The sequence below is a fragment of the Onychostruthus taczanowskii genome, unplaced genomic scaffold (assembly GCF_017590055.1).
Source record: "Onychostruthus taczanowskii isolate IOZ18803 unplaced genomic scaffold, ASM1759005v1 scaffold12, whole genome shotgun sequence".
Taxonomy (NCBI): domain Eukaryota; kingdom Metazoa; phylum Chordata; class Aves; order Passeriformes; family Passeridae; genus Onychostruthus; species Onychostruthus taczanowskii.
In genome coordinates this window covers 5,819,841-5,845,044 of record NW_024498351.1, presented here as the reverse complement: position 1 = coordinate 5,845,044, position 25,204 = coordinate 5,819,841, and the positions used below count along the sequence as shown (strand labels likewise).

The window sequence follows — 25,204 nt, the reverse complement described above, 5'->3', positions numbered from 1 at the left end:
AACATGAAACATTTATACATATACATTTTGTGCTAATAAGATATACTAGATATAGACAATTTTTATAGACAAAGTAATTGCACTATTCTATTTTATAATGCAAATATTCAGAAATGATCAATCAGATAAGAACAGATACTATTCACATAAAAATGCACAATATATTAAAGTTATGGAAGGTCTATGCATCTGAAAACTTGTCCACTTTTACTAACTGTATCTGCTGATGAAACACACTATTTCCCTTTCCAAGCTTCACATCCCTTAATTATGTCATGATGCCCAGAATATTACCAGGTCCTCTCAAGGAATAAAATAAGATCATTTCTGAAACTAGAGAGACCAAATCAAAAGGCAACTGTATCAACCATGTCCCAGCAGCATGCCTTCCAACTCCAGGGGCTATATCAGATGAGAATCAATGCACTACGAGTGGTCTAAAACTGTCCAGCAATCTATTATTAACATGACAATTTAATTTAGTTCACATGAATCAATGAGAAATACATTGCAAGTGAACAGCATTTCAGCAGAAGTACATTGGCACATGCTTCAGATGGCAGTATCAGAAAACAGCTGCCCCCCTTCCAATACAGAAGATGTTTACAGTGTCCACAAAGGGAAAATACAGGATGATAACAAGTGAGAAACCTTTTTCCTAACCAGGAATTTACAGAGCATCAAATGTTATTCACAAAATGAATGAGAACCATGGTAATAGCAGAACTAAATGTGATACCATATATGCAATAATTTCCATAATACTGCTTTAGGTTTTTTTGTAAATACAGTTCCCTAGGTTCACTGTTCTGCCTATCAACTGAAATACCTATCTTTCAAGAAATGTCATCAATTCACATAACCACAGTACTTCAGAGATGAAGATGAAGATGTGAAGCATCAGATTGAAGTGGTTAGTTGTGGCGTGCATACTACATGGTTTCATTCAATATTATCTGGTGGAAGGAATGGTCACACGACTGACATGCAAAAATGCATATCAAAAAAAGGAAAGCTTGAAATACATGCTCATAGCAGAGATATAACAGTATCAAACAATAAGGACAAAAAATTAGCAAGCAATCCTGGAGAAAAATGGTAAGTATGACCTCAGCAGTAGGGCAAAAGACAATGGTATTGCACATGGCAGTGGGAGATACAATGTGAAAGAACATCCATAACATAACCTTACTGCCTGGCACTCTATTTGGAGACAGTATTGCACCCTATTCAGCGTCCTCTTCCTCTTCCCTCAGCTCAGAAAGCATCTTGCTTTGTTTCCTTGAGAGCATGCAAGCAGAATTTGAGAAGTAAGGAATTTTCTTTGAAGCAACAACATGATGGGTTAATGCAGTGACAAAATACATTTTACAACTTGCAACCAGTATCAGTAAATAGTAAAAACTAAAAAAATACCAAAAAGTATAGATAGTGCATGTATTTCTTTCATATGTATTATATGTAGGAATGAAACAATTCCTACATGGCCTGGTGAACTACCAGCTCTGCCTGAGATATTTCAATTTGTTCCCACCAGTAATGTGGGAACAGGGCAGAAGAGAAAGATATTAAAAGCTGGAGAGGGAGTAAAATTGCAGTCATACATCTGAGGCTCTTGGCAAGGTTTATTTTTTACAATAAATCTGTTTCTTGAGAGAGAAATTTCAGCTGAACCTCTGTTAAAATAATGAAGACAGTAATAATTAATTTTATGCAAACAAGCAGATGCAAAGTGAATAATTGGTTACAGTTGTTTTGTTCTACATGCATTTCTGATGCAATTCTACTTACTGCTGTACTGGTATCATGGAACAGATACCAGAAAAAAAAGGTGAAGGAGCAGCACTCCAAACCAACACTTATTCTTGCAAATTAGGTCTTTCTCAGAAGTAACTGCTGCTCATGGGGACTGATACCAGAGATGTCAACCCAGGAATCAAGTTTGAGGCATGCTGAGCTGCTTCAGCCCTAACATTTTCTACGGGCCTAGTAGAGAAACAGCATATTTTTAGCCTTGGTTTCACGTGTCTTATGGCATCTGTAAATATTTTGCCCTTTTTCCTCACCATGTCCTTATTACTGGGCCTCAGAGTAAAATATGCTGATAGATTTGCAAATGCTGAGTAACTCTCCAATGGATATAATGAAAACAAAAATAGATCACTAATGTGCACTGATCCTAGATTGAAGTCATTGGAGACAGAAAACACAGTAAAAGCAAAATTAGCAGAAGTGTCTTCAGGATGATTTAAGAAATATTTTCATGCTTACTTCTACATGCTACTTCTAGCAATATTCTGCAGTAACCTTTCAGGAAGTTTACCATATAGCTTCTGAATATATTTAAATATGCCCTTTTTTATCGTCATGTACAGTCCCCCTGTACTTAACAATAAATGGCACTGCACAAAATAATACATTAGCATTCTGAAAAAAATTCTGGAAAGAAAAACAAGACTACATGTGTGCATAAAGCAAAGTGATTACTTTAAAGTGATCAAACATAACAATTTGGTTATCTGATTTCTGCTTTTGGATTAAAACAATTATGCACAACCTATAAAGTGCCAGAAAAAAACATGAAGAGTACATTCACAGGAGAAATAGTTCAGAAAATCTTAAAGGAATACAATTTTGTGCATTTTTTGTATATGGACAGATGAAATTGTGCAGGCAGTGGAAAAGAATAAAAAAGGTTAGAAGACCATATCCTTTCACTTTTCAAAATCACTTCTGACAAAATGATTATCAGTTCACATCATCACATCAGTGTATTTTTCTATTCCCCTATGCTCCCCAACTTATTACAATTTAGAAGAGATACCTGTCTTGGGTAAAGTCCTTCTGTCTCTAGGAATTACATCTATATCTGAATTTCAGAATTAACAAAAACTAACAAAATTAGAAAGGCTTTTTCAGTGTGCTTGAACTGTGAGTTTTAAATGCTCCTGAAAACCAGGCTCACAATATTTCTCAGTCAGGTTTATTCCTGCCCCCATGTCTCCCTCTACAAAGCTCAATCACTGAATAATAGTATCAGCAAGTGTCTCTCAGGACTGCTGTGAAGATTAACAAAACCAGCTGTTGTACAATATCTCTGAAAGTCTTAAACTACCTGAACCTTATATTCATACTAAACATGTGTTAGGCTGAAACAAGGAAAATACCCATCTGACTCAGTACCTCTCTGAAATTTACATTTAAAATTATAATGTGTCTTGAAACAAATGATAGGACATTTATAAGGCAGAAAAAAGTGAAAGGTGTTTAATTAAAATGTATTTTAAATACAACAATAGATTTGAAATAACGGTAGCTATGTGAAGTTATAGTTATCTTACTGCAGAATAAGAATAGAAAAGTATTCTCAAAAGTGGCACCCAGAATATAATTGTAAGCAATATATATTCAAATACAGAATTAAAATGCAGAGCTAAAGTACAGAGGATTAATACTGGGAGTTACCATTAAAAAGTTAAAATTCATATACTTGGGTACCAGTGGTAATAAATCTGGATTAGATCTCCTAAAACGCCTAAACAGTTTAACACCCTAAATTACACTTTCAGAAATACATGAGCATTCAGACATATACTAATGACTTTCATTATTTGAGTTAAGGGTGTTTTTAAGATTAAATACATAGCAGAAAACTCATTCTTTTTATATTCCTTAGGGGCAAAATTCAAGCTATGTAAATTACTTTTATCTTTTTTTTTTTCTTCTTGTTGACATGTTGGATGGAATTTATGCACCTGCTCAGCTATGGCAAAGCATCTGGCATACTGTAACCTCATTATCTAAGTTTGTGGCACACTTTGAGTCTAGATCTCATTGGCTTTTACTGAAATTCTGGATAATACATGCCTGGAATTCTGAAACTGAGGCATAAGCTTAAAGGTCCCTCAGTGCTTGAAGAGCTTTACCCCACCTCATTTTGAGAATACACCTTAGGCTGATGTGTCATTTACAAGAAGTCGTTTTCACCCTGTGTATCTCTAAAGCAGGACCTCTGTCATGCACCAGTCTCTGAACAAGAAGGTGCCATCTGGGGTTGAGAGACCACCATACACATCACGTGTGAACCTGCTTGCAAATAGCTGCTTGACTGCTGCCTAAATATTTGAAAGCACATTTTTTCACTCACTGCAAGAAAGCAAATGGCAAATTTTGAAGTGCTGATAACCAGACATGTCAGCTAAACAGAAACTGACATTATATTGCAAAATCTAGTACAGTGTAGAAATCTGTAAGAGGGAGATATAAATATTTAAACACTTGGCATTCCCTCAAGGACTTTTTGAAATCAGAAGTACTCTTTCAGGAACTGCACAAACTGCAAAGACAAATAATCAAGGATTTTCAAGTACTGTCAAGATAATAAATGTGTTAATGAAAGAGTGTTGCACAAAACTCTTCCATTTTTTTCTATGGAACATTTAGTTTTGCAAATGTAAATGGATCTCCATGGTTTAGATAAAATTTTTAAAGTTTATGTTTGGAAAAAAACAAAATTACACTCTAGTTACTCATACCTCTGTCTCTGTACTCTTTCTGGACAAAAACCAAACCTGCATTGGCTCTTTTTTGCCCTTCATAGAAACTGGACCTCTGTACTCCAGGTGGAACTGAGGATCTGAATTTTCTGGTGTCATAAGACACCTAAAATTGAAAGAGAAAACAGGTAAATGAATGGACTTTGCATGCATGCCACACACTATGTAAGATATTAAACATGCTACATGTAGGTGAGCAGACTATCAAAAGATTCAAATCTATCTCTACATCATTACTATATGTGCAGACCAATAACTGTATCACAAGGCAGTTTGTCACACAGTTTCATGAGAACTCATGTAATGGTTGCAGGAGGACTGTCACTTTAAACTGCAAAAAAACCTCTATGGTATGCTGGCAAAGTGATATATTTTAAGATGCCAATTCCAATAAAAATAACACATCACTCACCTGTAAGTATATTCAGATACATTGATCTTTCCCTTTTCTCCAGTAGTTTCTGTTCTGCTTGTAAGATTGACTGTATTTCCAAAGAGACAGTACCGTGGCATCCTTTGACCTATGACACCTGTGACTACCTCACCAGTATGGATTCCTATGGTTATCTTTAGAGAGAAAAAAAAATAAGTTTGAATATCCAAAAGTAATGTAACTAATCTGATGCCTCTGACAAAACACAGGCAACATGCCACTTATATCTACTAGAGTTTATTTTTCCTAAGTGCTACTCCTGCTTCTTCAAAGCCTTGCATTTTGTGGGTTTTGTGACTTCGTTGGTTTTTAACTTTGGTACAGTGTCATGCCTCTGCCCTCCACATGAACAATCAAACTCTGTAATTTTCCAGCATGCGCCCTGCCGTTATTATGTACTGTGAAAATAAAAAAAGAGGTGGGCAGAGAGGCATACTCTGCAGGTCTGTGTTTAATGAGTGCTCAGAAGGTGCAGAAAAGGATGGCAGAGCTCAAGAAAAGAGATGTTTCTCATAGGAAAAATAATGGTATTTTGTATTCAGAAGGTCAAGAGATAGGACAGAGTTTTGGAGAAGCTCCTTCTTGTAGCACATTACAGTTACTGTAAAGCCCCAAATCAAACCTTCTCACTGCTTTGCTCCATGATAAAGTGAAGTACACAGCTCTAAGCCAGGTGATAGAGTAGCAACATTAATGTAAACAGAAATATGCATTGCACTTGTTAATCATTTTCTGCTCACAGCCTCCTCATGAGAACAGTCAATGCTGCTTGCCCAGCTCTGTATCAGTGCTACAACATCTCCAGAAAGTCCCACAATGAGTGAAATTCCACTAATATACACTGGTGTCAGTAATCATTGTTGTACATGTCTGTGGAACTGTAATTCTCTTTTTAATGCAATAATGTCTCATTCTGACATGAGGATCTGAGACATGATCAAAAATATCAGGGAGGGAGTACTATTTTTCTGCTTCTTGAGTTGAAGAAGAGTTAACAGATTATACTTGATGCACAATAGGAATTCATTTATTATACTGAAATTATCAGAAACAGCCATAAATTATGTGGACCTAAATGAGTCCTTTACTTTTTAAAGCACAATAAGCATTTTAAGGTCTGGAAACTGCACATATCACAGCTACATGTGACTTCTCATATTATTTGTATACATCAGTCTCAAAATCTAACAAGGCCCATCCCTTGCATGGACTGGGACTAGAGCATTATCTTATTTCAAAACATTATCATGCTGTCAAAGAATGGGTTTTCATTCAAGCCCACATTTACTAACCTGTACAGGCTCACCATCTACTTGAACCTGGCCTGCTATTTCCATCATATCCAAAGCCAGGTGGCAGATAGATCGTGCATGATGCATGCAAGGCTCTGGCAGACCACTCACTGTCATATACTTGTCCCCAACTGTTTCCACCTATCAAGATAGATATTTTTCAATTACTTCATTATTATGGTTTTTAGAGAATTAGAATTGATGTAATTCTTCAAGACTGCTTCTCCTTTAAAGAGTTCCCTTTCCCTTTCATAAAAATCACCCTAATGACTGTCATCTCTGCTTGTTATTGAAGAGAATTTATCATAAACCCACAATGTAGCACTTACAAGGACTGTGATTGTGTAAACCTGAGTCTTTCTTCTTGTGTCTTCTGAATGAAACTGAGCTCTATGTTTGTTCTGGCTCACTCCCTTAATTCACATGGTACAGGACACAAAATTCAGTTCTAGCAAAGCCTAGGAATGAACTTCATAGATATAAACACACAAGATATAAAGAACTTCAAAGATATAAACATACATGGGATGCATATGTATCTATCTCTGTACCTTCCTGCTACCAGCCACATTTGCAATTGCACCTCACTCCTGAAGTGTATGAAGGAATGAAACTCACATTGAGTAACTGAACAGTAAGTTATATAACTTACAACTAGAAGACCCAGGAATAGAATTGAAAAACTTAAAGCATAAGGTCAGAAGAACCACAAATACCTTTTATGAGTTCACATCTGCTAAATGTGAAAGTATATTTATATGTCCACCCTAATGGGTGACTGCAGAAATAATGAGATGAGAACTTAGCATTTTATGTTCCTTCAAACATTCAGAGGTAACCAACATACTCTTCTGTAGCTATCTAATATCAGGTAACACAGTTCAGACTGAGAACATAAGTTTGTTTGTTTTTTTGGTTTTTTTTTTTTTGGAAAAGAATGACACCACAGTAAATTATAGAAAAGTAACAAATTAGATACTTTAAAAATCTTATGCTTACCTTATAAACAAATGGATTCCTTCGTGAATCAGTCAGAATATCAAATCTTGTGTAAAGATCATTTAAAAGATTGACAATTTTCATGGCTCCCTCTCCAGAGGCATGTTTGCTGCAAAAGGCATTGAATCCCACAATGCCACTGAAAAGAATGGTGACGTTGTCGTAGCGCTTGGCTGGAACAGGACGCTTGTGTCTCAGCTCATTTGCCACTGATGGTGGCAGAACAGAGTACAGCAACCTACACCGGTAAGGAAAGAAAGGCAATAGCAAAACAGACAATCTGGAGGAAGGTGTTTACAGCAGCACTCTTCATATATTAACTTCCTACCCCCCACAGGTAGGAAGTACTCCCACCATCAAAAAGCAATAGAAAAGGTGTTTACTGAAGAATATCTGGAAAACAGGAATTGATCTACATCAGCATACCATTTCAAACACATTAATACATCTAAATTATCGACAAAATGAGACATGTATTATTAATTCTTCTGACATGATTTGTTAATAGTGTCTTGGGTCATTTTTACTTCTTTCTGCCACATCCTCAGCTCATATAACACGGTTTTGCTCACAGAACCATAAAAACTGCAAAAAAGACCATGAAGAGATCAAACAGTTTTCCATCTTTGATCAATTCATGCATTTCTAGATGCTTCCTCTCTGTTGAGCATGCTGCTTTCAGGGTCTAGAGTGCCTTTTTTTAATTAATAGTCTATATGATGTATTAACTTGTTCATATTATAAATTATGCAAATAAAATCCAATCACACACACAGAAATCCACCCTATTCTCATGTGTCTTCCTTCAACTTTCTAACTCCTATCTTGAAGTCTATTTCCCTCCTGAAGACCTCTGACTGTTTCACAAATCTTGAACATCATTTTGTACACAGCCTCCTGCACAAACCCTCATTAGTTGCATTTTTGGCAAGTTCACTACTTGAGTTATAATTAGTGAATACTTTTGGCACATCACACAGTAACTGAAACTATCTGTTCCAGCAGCTGCCACGAAGGCTAGAATTCCTGAAGATAAAATGACTTTATAAAGTAAGCCAACAGGAATGAAGAGAAAAAATACTTCTTAGGCTTTATTTTCTCTGGTTCTCCTGTCCATCCCTTTCAAGTATTTTTAAATAAATTTCCATTACTCCATTACAGAAAAAAACTTATCTGTCAATAGAATTAATACAGAGATGGGACTGTGTTTTATAAATAAGAGTCAATCATGAACTCCATGCTACTTTTCACACAAGCTTTTGTTCAATTTGCCAGTCATTCTTGACCTGAAATGCCATAGACTAATGACATTTGAATTTGACTTTATAGTTATCTGTAGTACTGGATTTGGGGCCCAATGCACACTTACTGTTATGTGTTATTTTGATGTACTTTTATCTAGATAAACCCCAATCCATTTCTACTATTACATCAAATTCATAGCATTAAGCTATTGCAAAGTTTCAGCTTTACACAAACTGTTTTCAAGGTTTGTAAGATATGCTTTTCTGTTCTATTATCCTGTGCCAGAAAGACAAAAGTTGGTTTACCGAACTCTGTCAAATAACAGCACTTGGGCATTCATCAAATTCACCTTCGCTACAGTAACTGCATATTAGTTTCCAAAATTTTAGGTAATTCACAAGTGAAAATGAATTGTCAGCTCATTTTTTGTAACTTTTCTTGTCAGGCCCCTAGGGAGCCATCAAAACATCTAGGCATACAATGGCCTAGACTGTGGGTGACATTTGACAATCTAAATAAAGAAATACCCTATTAAATGTTCTTTCTCGACTCCAAAATTACCAGTCCTGATTATATCTGATATTCCTTACAAGATTCTGTTATTCTTTAAAGAAGGTAGCTATAAATAATATATTGCTTTGAGTGTTTCAGCCCAAAATTGGGATTTGGATCTTACGTGTCTGTCTTTTTCTTTTCATCTTCCAGAGCACGCAGTGTGTGCTGCAGTCTGTCAGTGAGGATCTCAAGCTCCTGGGTCAGTTTATATTCCTCTCGGAACTGCTCTCCCAGAAGAACCAGATCACGGGTAGCATCATGCAATGGAATATCACTCAGATATAATCCTCTCCTGGTTAAATCATCCAAGTTCATCACACTGCAAAGCAGAGAAATATACAATAATATGGGTAAAATTAAACTTGCCAAAGGAGCACTTAAAACTCAAATAAACAGAAGTCTGCTGAATAACAGTAGACAGATGAAGCTTCTGAACTTTTGATGAGCTGTACAACATATCCCTTCTAGGAAACACCTAATTTGTGATCATTCATTTTAACCCACAGCTCTTGATTCTTGCGTTTAAATACAGAATTCTCACAAAGAGTTCCAGGAATATATCAAATGTATGTGCTTCAGCACACAAAGTGAAATTATGTAAAGAATCTTTCTATTGCATCCTCCATTCCGACCACTTCCTCATCACCAATCTATTACACTAAAACTACTGCAAAAATACATAAATCCACATAGAAAACCAAATCATTGTCACATTTCTTAGCCCTCTCTGAGTAAAAAACGAAAGATAAAACTTGCTAAAAAATGGATTATGAGGAATAACCACTTGTACAAACTGGGCCAGATCAAGCCAATATTTATATTGAGTATTTAATACTCAGTCAAGTTCCAATGTTTAAATGCTCCTACCTCTTTTCGTATAAACACATCAAAACCAATTAAATCCATATTCAAACCAATTAGTCTCTGCAGTACTACTCTCATAAGTGTTCTTAAAATTAGTAACTGTAAAATGAAAATCAATATTATAGAACTCCCTAGGTTTGAAGTACCTTGGTGAACAAAGAAAGAGAATGCTGTCTGCTTCAGGCAAGTAGATCATTTGCCCTTTCAGGCGTAAGCAGCTGATTTCTGTGCCAGTCAGTTCATCTTCACACTCCAACTTTTCCACATCCAACAGCCCCTCCTGGTGATGAAAAGCCACCACTGTGTGAGGGCAATGGTGTGTTATGCACCAGGCCTAGTATGTAAGTGCATTCACTACAAAGGCAGTCAGAATATTTGGAATAGACGTACAGCTTACATTAAACCCTGATTAATTTCTCATTTGAACACCATGCACTGTCTGTATTTTAATACTACCTTTGAATTTCCTACCTTGAAGACACAAAGCATGGTATCTTTCTTTACATTCATGTTTATAACTTCTTGTTTACTTCCACCTTGCTTCTTAACAATAGTTTTGATAATAGTATTGCCCGTTCTGTGAAGTTCTATCTGTGCCTGGGACCATCTCTAAGAAATCATCTGGTTTCTCTCAGGTACAGTTTTCTTTAAATAAACAGGCTCCTTGATGTAGTAGGTGTTACTCTACACACTGAATCTGTTCGTATCACCTGCCTTGTCTCCTGCCCTCTTTAGACAACAGGACACAGACCTTTGTATGAATATATGAGCCCAAGCAAGAACACATTCCATATTTGTCTCTCACACTTATAAAGTAAGGTAAATGTAATTACATCTCTACATTTGCTTTGAAACAACACCATAAACTAGTCTGGCCCCTTGCAGAGAAAGCATCAGTGCTTTTACTTCATCATTCCTATAAAACATTCTGCTTAACAGCTACTCACAAATTCACACCTGTGACTCTTGCTTGGCTCAAGACTCAAAAGGGTCTGAGCATACTACAGAGAATTTTCTCTGAAGCTTTCTGCACTTCTTATCTCTCCAAAGCACACTTCCTTAAAGAAAAACTGGAAAATATTCTCTAGTTACCTTAGTCCTCAGTACGAAGACTGTATTGATATGGGAGAGGATCCCATGGAAGCTAATATCAATATGAGGCCGGACCAAGGAGAAAACTGACAGCAGACTGCAATTTCCTGGCTGCAGCTAGAATATTAAAAAACAAAAAAGAAAAAAAAAACAACTGTTATGCTTTATAATAAAAATATACACAGAGCAATTATATTCCACTATCTTAGATGACAATATTGAATAGAAGAGAATATATACTTTATGCATATCTCCACTGAATCACAAGGTTTTTGAACTATTCTCTTACTGCATATAGACATGACCATAAGGAACAAAGCTGTTGTAGAATTAGGTTATTTTCAAGTTATTTTCCTAACAATAGAAGCACAATTTAGTAAATATTATACACTTGCACTGGAATGCTCTTAAGACAGAGAATCCTAAATCTGTTTTATTCATCTTTATAATTAACCTGTGAAGCATCTATCAATATGAATTTTCTATGGCTATCCATGCATAAGAGTCATCTCACCTGTGGAAGGACTCTGTATATAGCATTGCCACATTGTGTGACCACCAGGTCTCTGTCAAATATGATGTGGAAAGGAAATGCCTTGCAGAAAGTGTAGGGACTGATGCGAGACTCTTGGGTACCATTTTCTTCAAATCTGTCAAGGTCCTCATAGTAGTCCTCTTCTTTAGATTCTTTTTCTTCAATTAAAAATTGAATGTGGTCACACTCCTCATTTCTCTGTTGAATAACCTACAGAAATGAAGAAAAAAGGAAAACCTGAAACCTCTGCTACTCATTAGTAACTGGAGTGCTACTATGGAGACAGGAATGCATTTAAAGGAGAAAGATAAATTCAAGAATTATATTCACAACTTGAAAAATACCGGATTCTAATAAGAATTTCTGATTTCATAGTCTTTGTAATTACAGGTGAATAATTATGCCTTTGCTTAGCCACAGTTGCTCTCTGCAAGAGCAACATATTGAAGATCACCCAAATACAATTTATTAAGCCTGAATGAAATGCAAATCCTGAAATGAGGGGTCAAGGCTGAGGTTGTGCTTGCTTTTTTTCTTGCCAGAAATAGGGTGGCCCCTTCCCCTGAAATGAACCTGTGTGAGCTTGGAATCCCACAGAACCCTTGAATCCTTATTTTGATCAAAGCTGTTCGCAAGGTCTATAACAACAGCAAATAGTGCTGACTGTTTAGTGATGACTAAACAGTGCTGAAAGGGTGGGCATGTCTCTGACAGCAAGAAGGAAAGTGCATGGAGCACATTTTAGGATATACAGTCCTTATACATTCCAGCAGACTGCAAGATCAGAGCCAAAAGACAAAACTGAAAGCAATCTCCTCTGGGCTATATTCCGTATTAAAGGAAATGACAGCAAAACCAGAATCATCTGCATCAGGGGAATATCAAAAAGGTGTCCTTAACACACCATTACACTCTTCAGTAATTTTACTCAAAGTTAGTAAAAAATATGAAATTAATAGGGGTTATTTTGTTTGCAGCGAGAGTCGTGTATGGCAATATAATTTAAGCTAATAACTAATAAGCAGAATAACATCATTTACCATGAGAAGGCAAATTCAGTTCTTTTCAAATTTAATTAGACTTAATGATTGGAAAAGAACAATTCTATTTACATGGTATTGTTTAGCAGCGATTTTCTGGAACATGTTCCACCTGACTCTACTTTCATATTGACTCTGATCCTAAAGTCACTGAAACAAAAAAAAAAAAAAGATTTCTTAAAATTTCTAAAGCATCCTGATTTCGCCCTTTACATGTAGTCTTAACAGAGATTAACAATTACAATTTGAAAACAGAACAGATATGCACAAACACTGCAACTGATCCCTAAAATGTTAAGTTTATTAAATATTTGATCTCCAAAACTGCCAAAAATAGTACTTGATGGGCTAGGGAGTGCTGATGCCTTTATTTGCTTCTAAACAAATGAAGGAGTGTAAAACAACAAAACAGTATTTTATTGTTAAATGATTATTAATTTAAGGTGGCATTGTTCTTTGATCTACAAATTGCTCATTTCAAGAAAGAGAGGCTTTTCTGGAGGACAGTCTAGAGGAAGAGCCCAATTTAGGTGCTCTGTAGCTGTGTGCTGCATTATTCTCCTCTTTCTATTGCTTATGTAAGTAACTTAGAGAAAGATCAGCCTACTAAATTTACCAGCTAATGTAGGTACCCAAAGCTGGATGAACAAATAAATTCAAATGTTGATGATGAGATAAGCTAACTGCCTCAAAAACTGTACTGGTAATCCACATGCCAGAGTATGACAAAGGTAAGTGGGCAATTATGACCTAATAAGGGGTAAGCCTCAGAAAAAATAAATGGTGGTCATCTGAGGGAAACACATTAAATGGGTTTGTCTAGGAGAATGGAACATGGTAGATGAACACCTAGCTTTCCTCTGAATTCAGAATTTAAAGGTTTTCCACATCTTTCTTTAAATCATTATCCCTGAAATTGTGAGAGACTGTGGTAATATTGAAGATTATCAGAAGATAGTCAAGAGTCTTAGTTCTTACTTTCTATCATTCATGCACACTCCCACAGGTTTTATTTTAACAGTACCATTATTGTGGCCAGAGACATCTGAGATTATGCACAGAAATCTTTTTCAAATTGTGAAGATTTATCTCTAGGACTGATATGTGCTTCTAGATTATTTCCAGTCTTGGATCTTACTTTAAAGTGATGATCTTGCCACAAATGGAAAAAAAAACCTGCATATTTTGGATGAAAACCTTCTTAATTCAGCGAAGCTGATTTTAAATAAGCTAATAATTTTTAAGAAAATGTTCATATTAACAACACATCACCTTCCAGATATATTATCTCCTTACAGCTATCTTACGCACTGCACACTAGTATTCTGTTACCAACTTACAGACTTTTTCCTGCTACAATGCAGCATTTAACAGGTTGCTTTTTGTAAAATTTCATTTATTATAAATGAATGATGCATCAGTAAACAAAACTCAGGCTTAGATTAAGAAAACTATCTATAAAAATAGAACTGCTACATGCTTCAAGACTCTAGCTAGTTTGAGCCATGACCCTCTGCAAGCTCACACAGTGACAAAGTCAGTCCTCACACATGCTGTGCTATTTTCCTAACCTTTACAGATTAGAACTGTGCCAGTAAATGTGAAAAGCTGAAAATTTCCCGAGCATCTTCAAGTTCATTTGAAACACTATTTTTGACCAGACTCCAGGGCATCTAGAAATGCTTGCTGTATTAGTGCAACATGCCAGTGCAGCAAATGAACACCAGGCCAAACACATGGACATGTGTCAGACCGACAAGACAGACACAGTGCCAGCAGCACATTCCTGGTAAACATGATATGCTGTGGACATGGCTGGTTTATGCAATTTTATTCTGATCATCCATGCACAGACACTTATTAACAGATGCTTTAATCACACCCCTCTCCAGGCTATGAAATCTACTGATGCATCCCTAATTAACTTCCCAATGGATATACAATTTCATGATGCCTTTTCTGCTCACACAACTTATGAACTATCTAATCTTCCTATCTCATTACATCATCCGCCTTGTCAGCAAATTTAAAATAAGCACTTTTGACTGTTAAGATGTTAAATTCTGTTCCTTCAACCTTGCACCTATAGATCCAACCTAACTGGCCAGATATTTGTCTGGCATAAGGACCTGCCCTAGATACTCTGCTAAGCTTAAGTAGAATAGAACTTATCTACTGTTTCATTCTGCAAGCAAAGTTTGCAAGCCACACAATTTCAGTATCATTTAAATATTGTTGAAGAAGCCTCTGATAAATGCTTGACAAATCAAAGTTCAGTCACAAAGCAACAAAGCCAGCAATCAAGTCTAATTCTTCCTCCCCCTGCAGTCTTTGCTGGTGAAGTGACATCAGTTCACAATGTCTAAGAGCTCAATCACCATAGCAACTGCAGTTAAAACTGAAGGGAGAAATCACTCTCTTGGTTTCAAAGAGAATATACAAAATTAACCTGCCTGTGCCTTCCAGGAGACGTAGCTTCAGAGTTTGTCCTTGCCTAATCAAATGAAAAGTCACACCAATATTTCAGGGAATGATAATTCAGAGAAGTTATTTCAAAATGAGTGTGGTTTAATGTGTTTGGCGAGCTTCACACAAGATATTAAATCAAGAAGTATTTCTGTGATACAGAATATATAATGAGCACATGCTATCTGTTAAGCTGTCACCATGTGTCTACAAGACTCAATTCTGTAGATGTGAGCATATCCCCAGGACACATTCATATTTCAGCATGGCAGGATAGAATGTCCTTAGACAGGGCTCTTTTTTGATGAGATTGTGAAAATTAATACAAAACCAGGGGGTTTTGCCCTTTAAAGACCAATACAGCATGAAATTTTTGATCTCTTCTGATCAAAACTGACTGTGCAATGCTGCTTAACAAAGTTCACTGTAGCTGCTTCAGAATGATCCCAAGACAAAGGAGTTCACTGCGGAAATGGCAGCGGAAAACTTTCAGTTTTGCATACCCAAAGACAGAACCATGGGGATATCTGTCCCTGGCAGCTGGCTTCAGAGCAGACTGTCTCACTTCACCAAACCACTGTGCCTGGAGATAATGAAGTTTACAGCTGCCCCAGTGCCAAAATTAGAGACTGATCATGCTCCATGACCGACTTATCTTCACACACAGTTAGCATTGTAATGTGTGGACCAGTACTGCTTGTCTTCCGTGACAAGTACCCAAGTAGTTTTTAGATCAGCTCTCCAGCTGGTCACATCTTCACTTTGTTTTTTCATACTGCCATTAGTAAGCCTGAAATTACCACCTTGTCAAGGACTTCCCCTGTTCTTTTCTAATTTTTCATTGTAAAACATCTTCCCTACGTAAAAGATTTTGATAGTCTGCTCTCAAATAACAGAACTGTAGAAGTCTGCTCTCCCAACAGATTTTTGGTCTGGATTTTTGCTGGATTATGTACAAACACTCTCTGTTGACCCATACCATTAGTAGCCTTGAGGGAATCCCTGTCTTGCCTTCACCTTCACAGGTCACCCTCTTTTATATACAAACCTCTGACAAGTGAAGCAAGAGAAAGCATAGCCAGTAGGCTGCTAACAGAGATCTCATGACAAAGTTTGTCACCAGCATTGTGACATTGCTTTTTTAGTTCTCATACTGAGACTGGCAGAACATGAACATTCTTAGTGCATACAAAAAGTCAGCAACAATTTCTGAGACAATACCTGCTGCAAAAATTATTTAGTCTTAGCTCTATTTGCTAAAAATGGATTACCATATCAGAGAAGATAACACAAATTGGATTTGAATTAATCAATCAGTTAATGTCAACTTGGGCTTTCCTGAACTATTCAACTGGAATTTTGAATCCAAGTTCAAAACAAATTGGTTTCCTCTCAGTGCTAACAACATCTAACAGCATCAAAATTACACTTCCCACCCAAACTTGTCTCCCCTTTCCTTCTGCACACACATACTCTAGGTGTTAAAAGAGAATGAATACTTCCTGAAGGACACCATTCTGTAAAAAAGGAAACGCTGCTTTATTTCAGAAGAAGATGTATGGTTTCAGACACACAGACGCACACACACAGAGATATATATACATATATATATGCACACAAAATTGTTCTGAGACTGAAGAAAGGTGACAAAATTAAAACTTTTTTTCTATTCAGCTATTTTTCCACCAAAAGAAACAATGTGAGACAAAACAAGAACAATATTTCTTTATATTTAGTTTTAGTTTCCTCTTGTGATCACTAGCTGGTTTTCTCTGCAGGTTGAGGAAGGTGATCCTTCCCCTCTCCTCAGCACTGGAAAGACCACACCTGGAGTGCTGTGTCCAGCTGTGGGCTCCTCAGTGCAAGAGAGATACAGAGCTACAAGACAGAGTCCACTCCCTCTGTGGAGAGCTGCTAAGATGATCAAGGCACTGGAGCATCTCTCAGAAGAGGAAAGGCTGAGACAGTCAGCACTGCTCAGCCTGGAGAACAGATGGCTCAGCAGGATCTCATCCATGCACACAAATACCTGAAGGGAGGGTGAAGAGAGGATGGAGCCAGGCTCTCTTCAGTGGTGTCCTGTGCCCAGAGAAGAGGCAATGGGCACAAACTGAAACACAGAACATGTTGTCTGGACATCAAGAAATACTTTTTTACTATGAGAAAGATGGAGCACTGGCACCTGCTCAAAGCATTTTCAGAGTCTCCATCCCTAGAGATAGCTGAAAGATGTCTGAGCATGGCCCAGAACAACTGGCCCTAGGTAGGCAGGCATGAGCAGGTGAGGTTGAACAAAATGACCTCCAGAAGTTCCTTCCAACCTCAGCCATTCTGTAATCCATGAAACAAAATCTAGCCACTTAATGAAACAAAACCAGCATTATCAAAACAATTAATCTCTGCTACCACCTATACAGAGACTTGTAATATATTAGATAAATTCAACCAAAGTTTCATGAAAATACAGAATTAGAAGCATGTATTCTCTCAAGCAGATTTATACAAGCATTTGTTCAAAACAGATGGAGTACACATTGCATCAAATTGCAGATATAAACATTATACTAATATAAAGAGAACTGCAGGACTTACTAAGTCAGTCCTGTGTTTAACTGTCATGTAAGTGGTTTGGATAAAGAAATTTGAAAGACAAATCAGAATCTCTTTTTGCAAGTCAGAAAACAACTCCTGTAATAACACTGGAAACTTTGAGCTAAGCACTGAGGTTTTTATCAGATTAAAAAAAAAACCAAAAAACATTCTTCCTTAAGCAAAATTCTAACTGAGGTTCAAACCAAAAATTTTACAGTAGCGGCACTGATTGGTCCACAAAACCTGAAAGAATTAAAAGCAATTCCACTGTTTTCCTGTGCTGTGCTGTTTCAAACAATGCATTGCTAACAGACTAAAACACAAAAGCACTGATTCACTAAATTAAGAGGCAAAGAATGGAGATGAAAGAAGTTGGTCTATTTTTTCTTCTATTTGCAATATTTTGAGCAGTAAAGCTACCTAGTTATAACAATGCCGGACTTTACTTTAAAACCTTCACTCCATACCATTCGTGATTAATATCTGACCTGTGGAGGAATGGAGGAAGACTTTCAGTGTCTGTGGATAAGCTGCAAATTTCAGCTTTTTTTCATTTTTAGAGAATAAATTCTCTCCTTATCTACCACTGAAATTTCTGAGTACCTGTGGAATACAGCAGTGTGTAATGTTTTAGAGATGTCAAGATATAGGCTTTATTAAGCAGGAGAGACATGAAAAACTTCAGGGTTAAGGGTACATGACTTTCTAACAGGGAAAAGGTTAACACTGGGGTAACAGACAAAATAAGACAATATACACTTTCTTCAGTTTAGAGGTCAATATTATTTTTTAGGCACCTATGTGCTTCTACCTCAGACAGTCTAGAAGAATAGTGTAGATTTAAATTAGACTTTGCATTCATTTAGGTTTGACTAATACTATTAAGTATCTACTTACATACAGTAGAACTGTAAAATTTCCAGAAAAGCCTAAAACAGTCAAATTAAAATAAGAAGTAAATACATTATAAATATTTAAACCTCCTTATAACATATATTATTTGTGAGAAGTTCTAGATGGATATTAATACAATTTTCTCAGCAATGTAACCTTCAGATTGAGAGGGCAGTTTATGAAAAGTTTGTACTGCTATCTGCTTTGGACAACCCAGACTTCTCATCTGCTCTGTGGAACACTTTTGCCTCTGTGTGGACCTCTGAGAGACAGAACACCAAACCATGTAAAGGAACATAGGAAGATTAAACCACCATAAAAAACCCCCCAACCCTGTTGTTTTGAACCCAGTTCACTTCCTCAGTATAGTTTATTTTATAACTTGACACCACCTGGAAGGCAGAGCTGAAGAACCTGCTGAAGGACAAACCTGAGCATTGAGAGAACAGGGACTGCTTAAGCTGCTACCAAAAGGAATACTTGCCAAGCAACAGCTTCAGCACTTTTGCAGCCAACTTTCCAACACGGTCCTCCTTGTCTGTCTCAACACCTCACATAAACAGGGATCTAAAAAGAGGATTGTTTTGATTGTGTTGTATCCTTCTGTATCTGAATACTAACACCTGCTGCAAAAGTTTGAACTGTGGTTTTCTACAAAATAGAATGTAAACAAGGACACAAGCATATCACCACACTATACACAACTAGACATCTACTATAAACCTGAGCTAGCTTAGAACAGGAAACCTAAATGGCAAATACTCCAATTCAGCAGTAAAAATATCTTTGTGACTGGATTGCTTGCAAATCTCTTACCTGAGCAAGATCATGTTTTTGTGATAAAATAAAGAAAGCATTTCCTCAGCAAGCATAGAATGAAACCATGCTAGAAATGTAGTATGAATAGGGAATATTTCAAAAACCCAAAGAATGATTACTGTATCTGCTTAGATTCTTTTCTACTTGACGAAAAAAATTTTATGTTAGTTGCAATATTTCTAATAGAAAAAAGCTTTCATTTTTTGTTTCTCTCCCCACACCTTAGACCAAACTCTGATTTTATACTATTACATATACAAGACCTGATCAATTAAATCTTTATGTAGCTCTGTATGAGCAAAGAAGTCTCTTTCCCATTTCACAAGCGACTGAGCAATCATGTCTTTACATAAACTCTGTCACTGAGGAACATTCTTATCACATTCATTCATTCACTGAGGAACTTCTGGGGCTCTAGGTGCCAATCACACTTCCATGCAATGACAGCAAGAAACCCACAAACAGATCTTATTTCTGAGATGAACCTGGCGTGCTGGCTGGGAGGAAAACAGCGCTTGCTGCCCAGGCCTCATCAATGCACATCAGCCACACAATCTGCACAGAGATGAAGAATACAGGACAAAGAGGAAATGCCTGTGTTCTCAGGGAACACAGTAGACAGTAAGAGATATATGTCAAACATAAAATAAAGGGGGGAAAAAGCACCCCAAATGAGCCAGTATAAATTTCTTTACATGTGCTCTTTACAATTCTTTTCTGAATAAGGGGATATTGTTCTGTACTGTTCCCAGTCAGGTCTGCTGCCAATTAGAGCTGACCTTCTCAGCACATGGCTGTGTCCTTCAAGCAACGCAAATTATCATGGCTCTTCCTGAGAGCCAGTACTGATGCCACTTCTTCACAGAAGACAGCAACAGTGAAAATTACTGTTTGCCATCACTTCACTTTTGATTTTCTTGGTTTTTTTCTACTGACATAAATTTTCAATGAGTATATTACTTCAGACATTACCTTCATGTCTATTTCTGTACCATGGATCTGTTGAGCTACTGTTTTGATGATGCCAATGACAATATCCTGCAGACCTTCTCTTTCTGAATAGTAATGCAGAATGAGTCCCTTTCCCTTCTCTGCATCAGTGCATCTGAAGGAAGGGGCTCGCATACCCGGGTAAATAGTAGCGAGGTGGTCATGCAAAGCATCCAGATTCTGGAAGAAGAAATTAAAAACATTATTATAAGGCATTCACTTACAATTTATGAAGAAAGTAAGCACATATTTTGTCTAATCTGAACACCCCCTTTCTCTTACTGCTCATACTTCTACACATTTGCCTTATTTTCTGTAGAACTGCCATCACAGCAGGTTGTTCAGGTAGCCTGAAATGTTCTATCTACCACGGCAACATCTGAACAATGAATGGCATACAAATAAGGACTATTATAAATTACTCCAGATAGTAAGAAGTCGTGCTTGATTATGCTGTATTTTGAAACACTCAGATGATTAAAGACCTTCTGTGTGCTTCTCAGTCTGGTACCACAGCCAGTTTCATTCCTTCCAATTACAGTCCCTATAATCTCCTCTTCAAATATTAATTCAGGAGCCAAATACAAATAAGCATGTCTGAATAAACATAAATCTTTGTCCTTACTATCAGTGAAAAAGCCTAGTTCTGACAACATAAAGTTTACAGGGCCTGACAAAGTTCAAATTTTTAAAGATTTAAATGCTTGAAAGACCAAACTCAAATATATCTTTTCTTTTGACAATAACTGAAAAAACCCACAAAATAAACAGAAGTAGCACAGCTGCTATAATAATTTATCAGAAACAGTTGTTCAAGAAAGGGAAGAGATCTTTTTTAACTTTAAATTTTAACCAGACAAATTGTGATCTGGACAGGTAAGCTGAATTATAAACTGACAGGCTTAAAGAGAACAGTGAGATCAAAATCACACTTAAAACAAAACAGTAGATTCAACTTTGATTGTGAAGCAATTATCAAGGATCCAAGTTGCTATTTACTGCAAATTTAACACAGAAGGAGAAACCTAGTTTGCAGGATAGACTTGCAAGCCACAATTTTTTATTTATGCTGTAAAATTCATATAACGCCTTACATCTTAAGTCCAGAACATTACTGCATGTTTTAAATGTTGTTCTCTCACTGCCCTGCAAGTGACTGCTACCACCAGGCTTGGCATATTGTTTACTGCCAACATAGGAAGTGAAGTGAAAATATTTTCAGTGTGCTGTCTGGGAAAATCTCCACCTTTCATGAGCATCTGTCGATCATCAGATCTGTGCACGCATATTGAACTTGATTTCATGTGAGCTGTGAAGTGCTTGAACAGCTGCCTTTTCTCTTGGAGACCTCCAGACAAAATGACACTCTTAGCAATGAATTCCGTGGGATGCACTTAGCCTGGAATTTCCTCCTTCAGTTTTTCAGCTTGTTTCCAATTCATGTTTTTGTTGCTATATCAACATCTCCAAATTAGAACATGAAGAGGCAACAATCTGGGTGTCAATTCATTCCAGCTGTTAGTGGGCATTGACAAAAAAAACCGTAATGCTAGAAGGCAAATTCTGTAAGAACTTTGCAGGGTTCAAGACAATGAAATTAGAGGAGACTGCTTTGAAAGAGTGTGGATGAGAAAAGAGCAAGAGAGATGACTGCCTCAGAAAGATTGCCCCACCATCTCCTTCAATGGATGCAGAACTGCAGTTTCAGTAGATATGCCTCAGAAACAGCTGGGATATATTGACCTTTTGGAGAAAAACTCTCAGGGAGATACATGGGAAAAGATTATCATCTTTCAGTCACACAGTCACCAGCTGAAAAATTTCAAACAGGGAACAGCCAATGTCAAGGACAGAATTTTTGTAAAATGGTTGTCTAAGTATTAACATTTAAGTCTGGCACAATGGTGACTACCAACTGGTGGTAGCCCCATTCTGCAAAACCACTTTGGCACCGTTCCACTCCTTTATGGCCAACTCTGTCAAAGTAGTGTCACAGGTGAAGTCCATGTGATATGTCCTTCAGCTTTTACTCTCTAATCTTCCAGAATGGGGGACTTACAGCTCACTGTATTCAAAACCTCACTCTGACACATAGTCAAGGAGTAGACATGTTTTTTCCAGATCATGGAGCTGAAATCACTCCTAGGCCTAGACACTGTCACTGTTACTCCTACTCCTATTTCTTTGTTGTGTTCAATCCATTCCAAATTGATATTGCAGATTCTGAAAGAACGAATGTTTTTTTTTTCTTGTATGTTCACCTGCTGTGAGCCAGAGGTGAGGTCAGGTACAGTTTGTCATAGGCTAAGTTCTTTCCCTGAATTCTTGGCTCCTAGACTGCTCAGATGTATGCCAGAGCTTGTGCTGGGACCAAAGAATTATTCCAGAGCTATGAGGAACAGTGATCAGCTCCATGGAGAAACACAAGAGAATCTCCTTGAAATAACAAGCAGTCTTAAAGTCTGTCCTTAAATGGGGCTGATCCTGGTCTGTCTAAAAGTGAGAGTTGTGGTTGGCACCTGAAATACAAACATATGTACCACAAACAGTGCTATGTGGTACACAGCACCTGGAGACTTATCTAAAAGAGGAGTTAATCCCCTGAATTTTAATGCACTGCAAGTATGAAAGTCTAAATAGCAATGTAAACAATTCCTTAAATGAGAGAACTAACCACTTTGATTTTCATTCAATAGAAAGCTACTAAACTGAACATAAAAGCACACTTTGGGTTTCTTAGGAGGTACCTCTTTTCACATTCCTTCTCTTTGGTACAGTGTCTTTCAACATGATTTGCAAATTTTCCACGCTTGAGTTTTTCACGTAAAGTATAAATATTTGATTTAGTTGCCCTTTTTATTTTCCTCTTTCATGAAGCTTGAAGTACCTGTGTTTCAACTATGAATAAACTAAATTTTCTTGAGATGTCAAAGGAAATGGAATATAAATGTGAGATTCATTTTTATATATTTTAAAAAGCTGCAGTTCTCAAATATTTTGGATATATCCTGTACTCAGTATACATCTCAAGAAGCACCTTTTGGAACTCTGTTATGTTAAGAATCTGAGAGAAGTTTGGGACATTAAACCAAATCTGCACCTATTTTTGTAACATGTATATAAAGTAGTTTCCTGACCTAATATGACTGCTGCAAGATGCAAAACTAATAAATAACAGGTAATGTTGATTTTCCATTGCAATAAAAAGCTTAAAAGTACTCTTCTGGCACAGCTACTAATATGTTAGTCCTGTTAACATTTAGAGAAGTATATAATAGCCAATGTCGTCTGTTAACACTAAAATTCAAACAAAGCAACTTAAAATACTGCCCTTAGAAGAATATAAATGTAAGCTGTTTCCACTTTTATAATGTTTTGTCTGTATAACAAACATGTCCAGTCCTTCCACCAGCACATGTGGTAAGGAAGGAAAAGAGAAGTATATTATATAGAAAAGGGCATGAGGGAAAGCAAATAGAAACTGTATTTCGGGCCCATACATGAGTAACCAAAGTTACTCCTGTATAAAACCAAAGTATCTGAAGGCTTGCTTTGAGAGCAGGCTGTGAATGAAGCTATGGAATATAAAGGGTGGCACATCACATAGTGGTTTACAGATTGCTCATGATAGGCACATGTTGGAACATCCACATACCCTGTTCTGCCCAGCAACTACACCTTGTGGGATTTGTACACGAAGTCTGGGTTGACTGTATCTACGATGCTCTGGAATGATGCAGGTTTTGGGGCAGCAAGACACCTAAGTAAATACTCAACTAATCTAGCAAACCATGATTCTGCTTTTTCCCTTAATGCTGGAGAAATTTTAAGGGTATAGATGACAAGAGGCTGCTATATATTCAGAGAAAATAAAAAGTTTTCATAGTCAGGTTTTGGGCACTCTCCAGTTCAATTCTTTTAACCTCATTACAGTACACAGTTCTCTCCAAGAGTGATGTAGATCACAAATCTTAAATACAAAGTGCTTACAGAAGTGAGCAATTTTCAGGTGACAAAAAAGGACATTTTTCTACACCTAGAAATAACACTCTAGAGAAGACCCTACATTTCTTCCATGCTGTTAAAGAATCATTTTCATTTTGTTTGTGCTTATAGTGCAGTATCATGCTATTCTGCAGTATCCCACCCTCAGCTCATGGATGAAGGATAACATCTTAAGAGATAAGCTGCTATGATCCCTACCTCTGTACATAACTATTAGAAATATCCAATAGCTATAATTAGTCAGAGATAATAGAAAAATATCATAAAACCTGAAGATCACATTTTCTGTTATGATAAATAAGGTAAGTCCACTTAACACAGACCACTCCTGCAATCTGTTGCATATGAATACTCCTGTTCCAAATTTCTCTTTGGAATTTAAAATTAAACTTCTGTTGACTAGGCCACAATTCTGTCTGATATCTGGAACAATTTTGCACAAAATTCTTACCTGCAAAAACTCTCTGACATTTGAGCCCAAGACACGTAGAATTGTATCATAACCAGATTCTTGACAAAACACAAAAAACATCTTCCCAAACATTTGAAGAATTTCCCCAGCATTTAAATCTAGTTAAAACAGGAAAATATGATTCAGTCCAAACACTGTATTTCATGCACTTACTTATTTCCTTACTCTTGTACTCATAAACAAGAAAGATAGTACCTAAACACTACCCAGATCCAGTAGGTCAAGAACAAAGCAAGATTCAGGGCTCATATGGCAAATAGAGAGTATTCAATGCAGGAATTTCATTAAGATTTACCAATTACTACTATTATTTCACCACATTTTGCATTTCACACATGTATAGCATTCAGATTTT

The 25,204-nt window shown here is 36.8% G+C and overlaps 1 protein-coding gene across 4 annotated transcripts in view; it reads right to left on the bottom strand.

The window, feature by feature from the left end:
• Nucleotides 1–456: 456 nt before the first annotated feature.
• The window catches only part of GUCY1B1 (guanylate cyclase 1 soluble subunit beta 1), a 41,607-nt gene continuing 16,859 nt past the window's right edge, over nt 457–25,204 (bottom strand). For 2 of the 4 annotated variants that reach the window (XM_041427866.1, XM_041427869.1), the window contains exons 4-14: nt 24,829–24,947; nt 20,355–20,552; nt 11,551–11,781; nt 11,037–11,153; nt 10,091–10,224; nt 9,202–9,399; nt 7,281–7,518; nt 6,282–6,422; nt 4,969–5,123; nt 4,536–4,662; nt 457–1,281 (exon numbers count right to left, since the gene is read on the bottom strand). In XM_041427866.1, the coding sequence (XP_041283800.1) occupies nt 1,258–1,281; nt 4,536–4,662; nt 4,969–5,123; nt 6,282–6,422; nt 7,281–7,518; nt 9,202–9,399; nt 10,091–10,224; nt 11,037–11,153; nt 11,551–11,781; nt 20,355–20,552; nt 24,829–24,947 (1,682 nt within the window). In that variant the 3' untranslated portion in view covers nt 457–1,257. Of the gene's footprint in view, nt 1,677–4,535; nt 4,663–4,968; nt 5,124–6,281; nt 6,423–7,280; nt 7,519–9,201; nt 9,400–10,090; nt 10,225–11,036; nt 11,154–11,550; nt 11,782–20,354; nt 20,553–24,828; nt 24,948–25,204 lie in introns of all 4 variants that reach the window. The other 2 variants (XM_041427867.1, XM_041427868.1) reach the window with 2 other exon arrangements.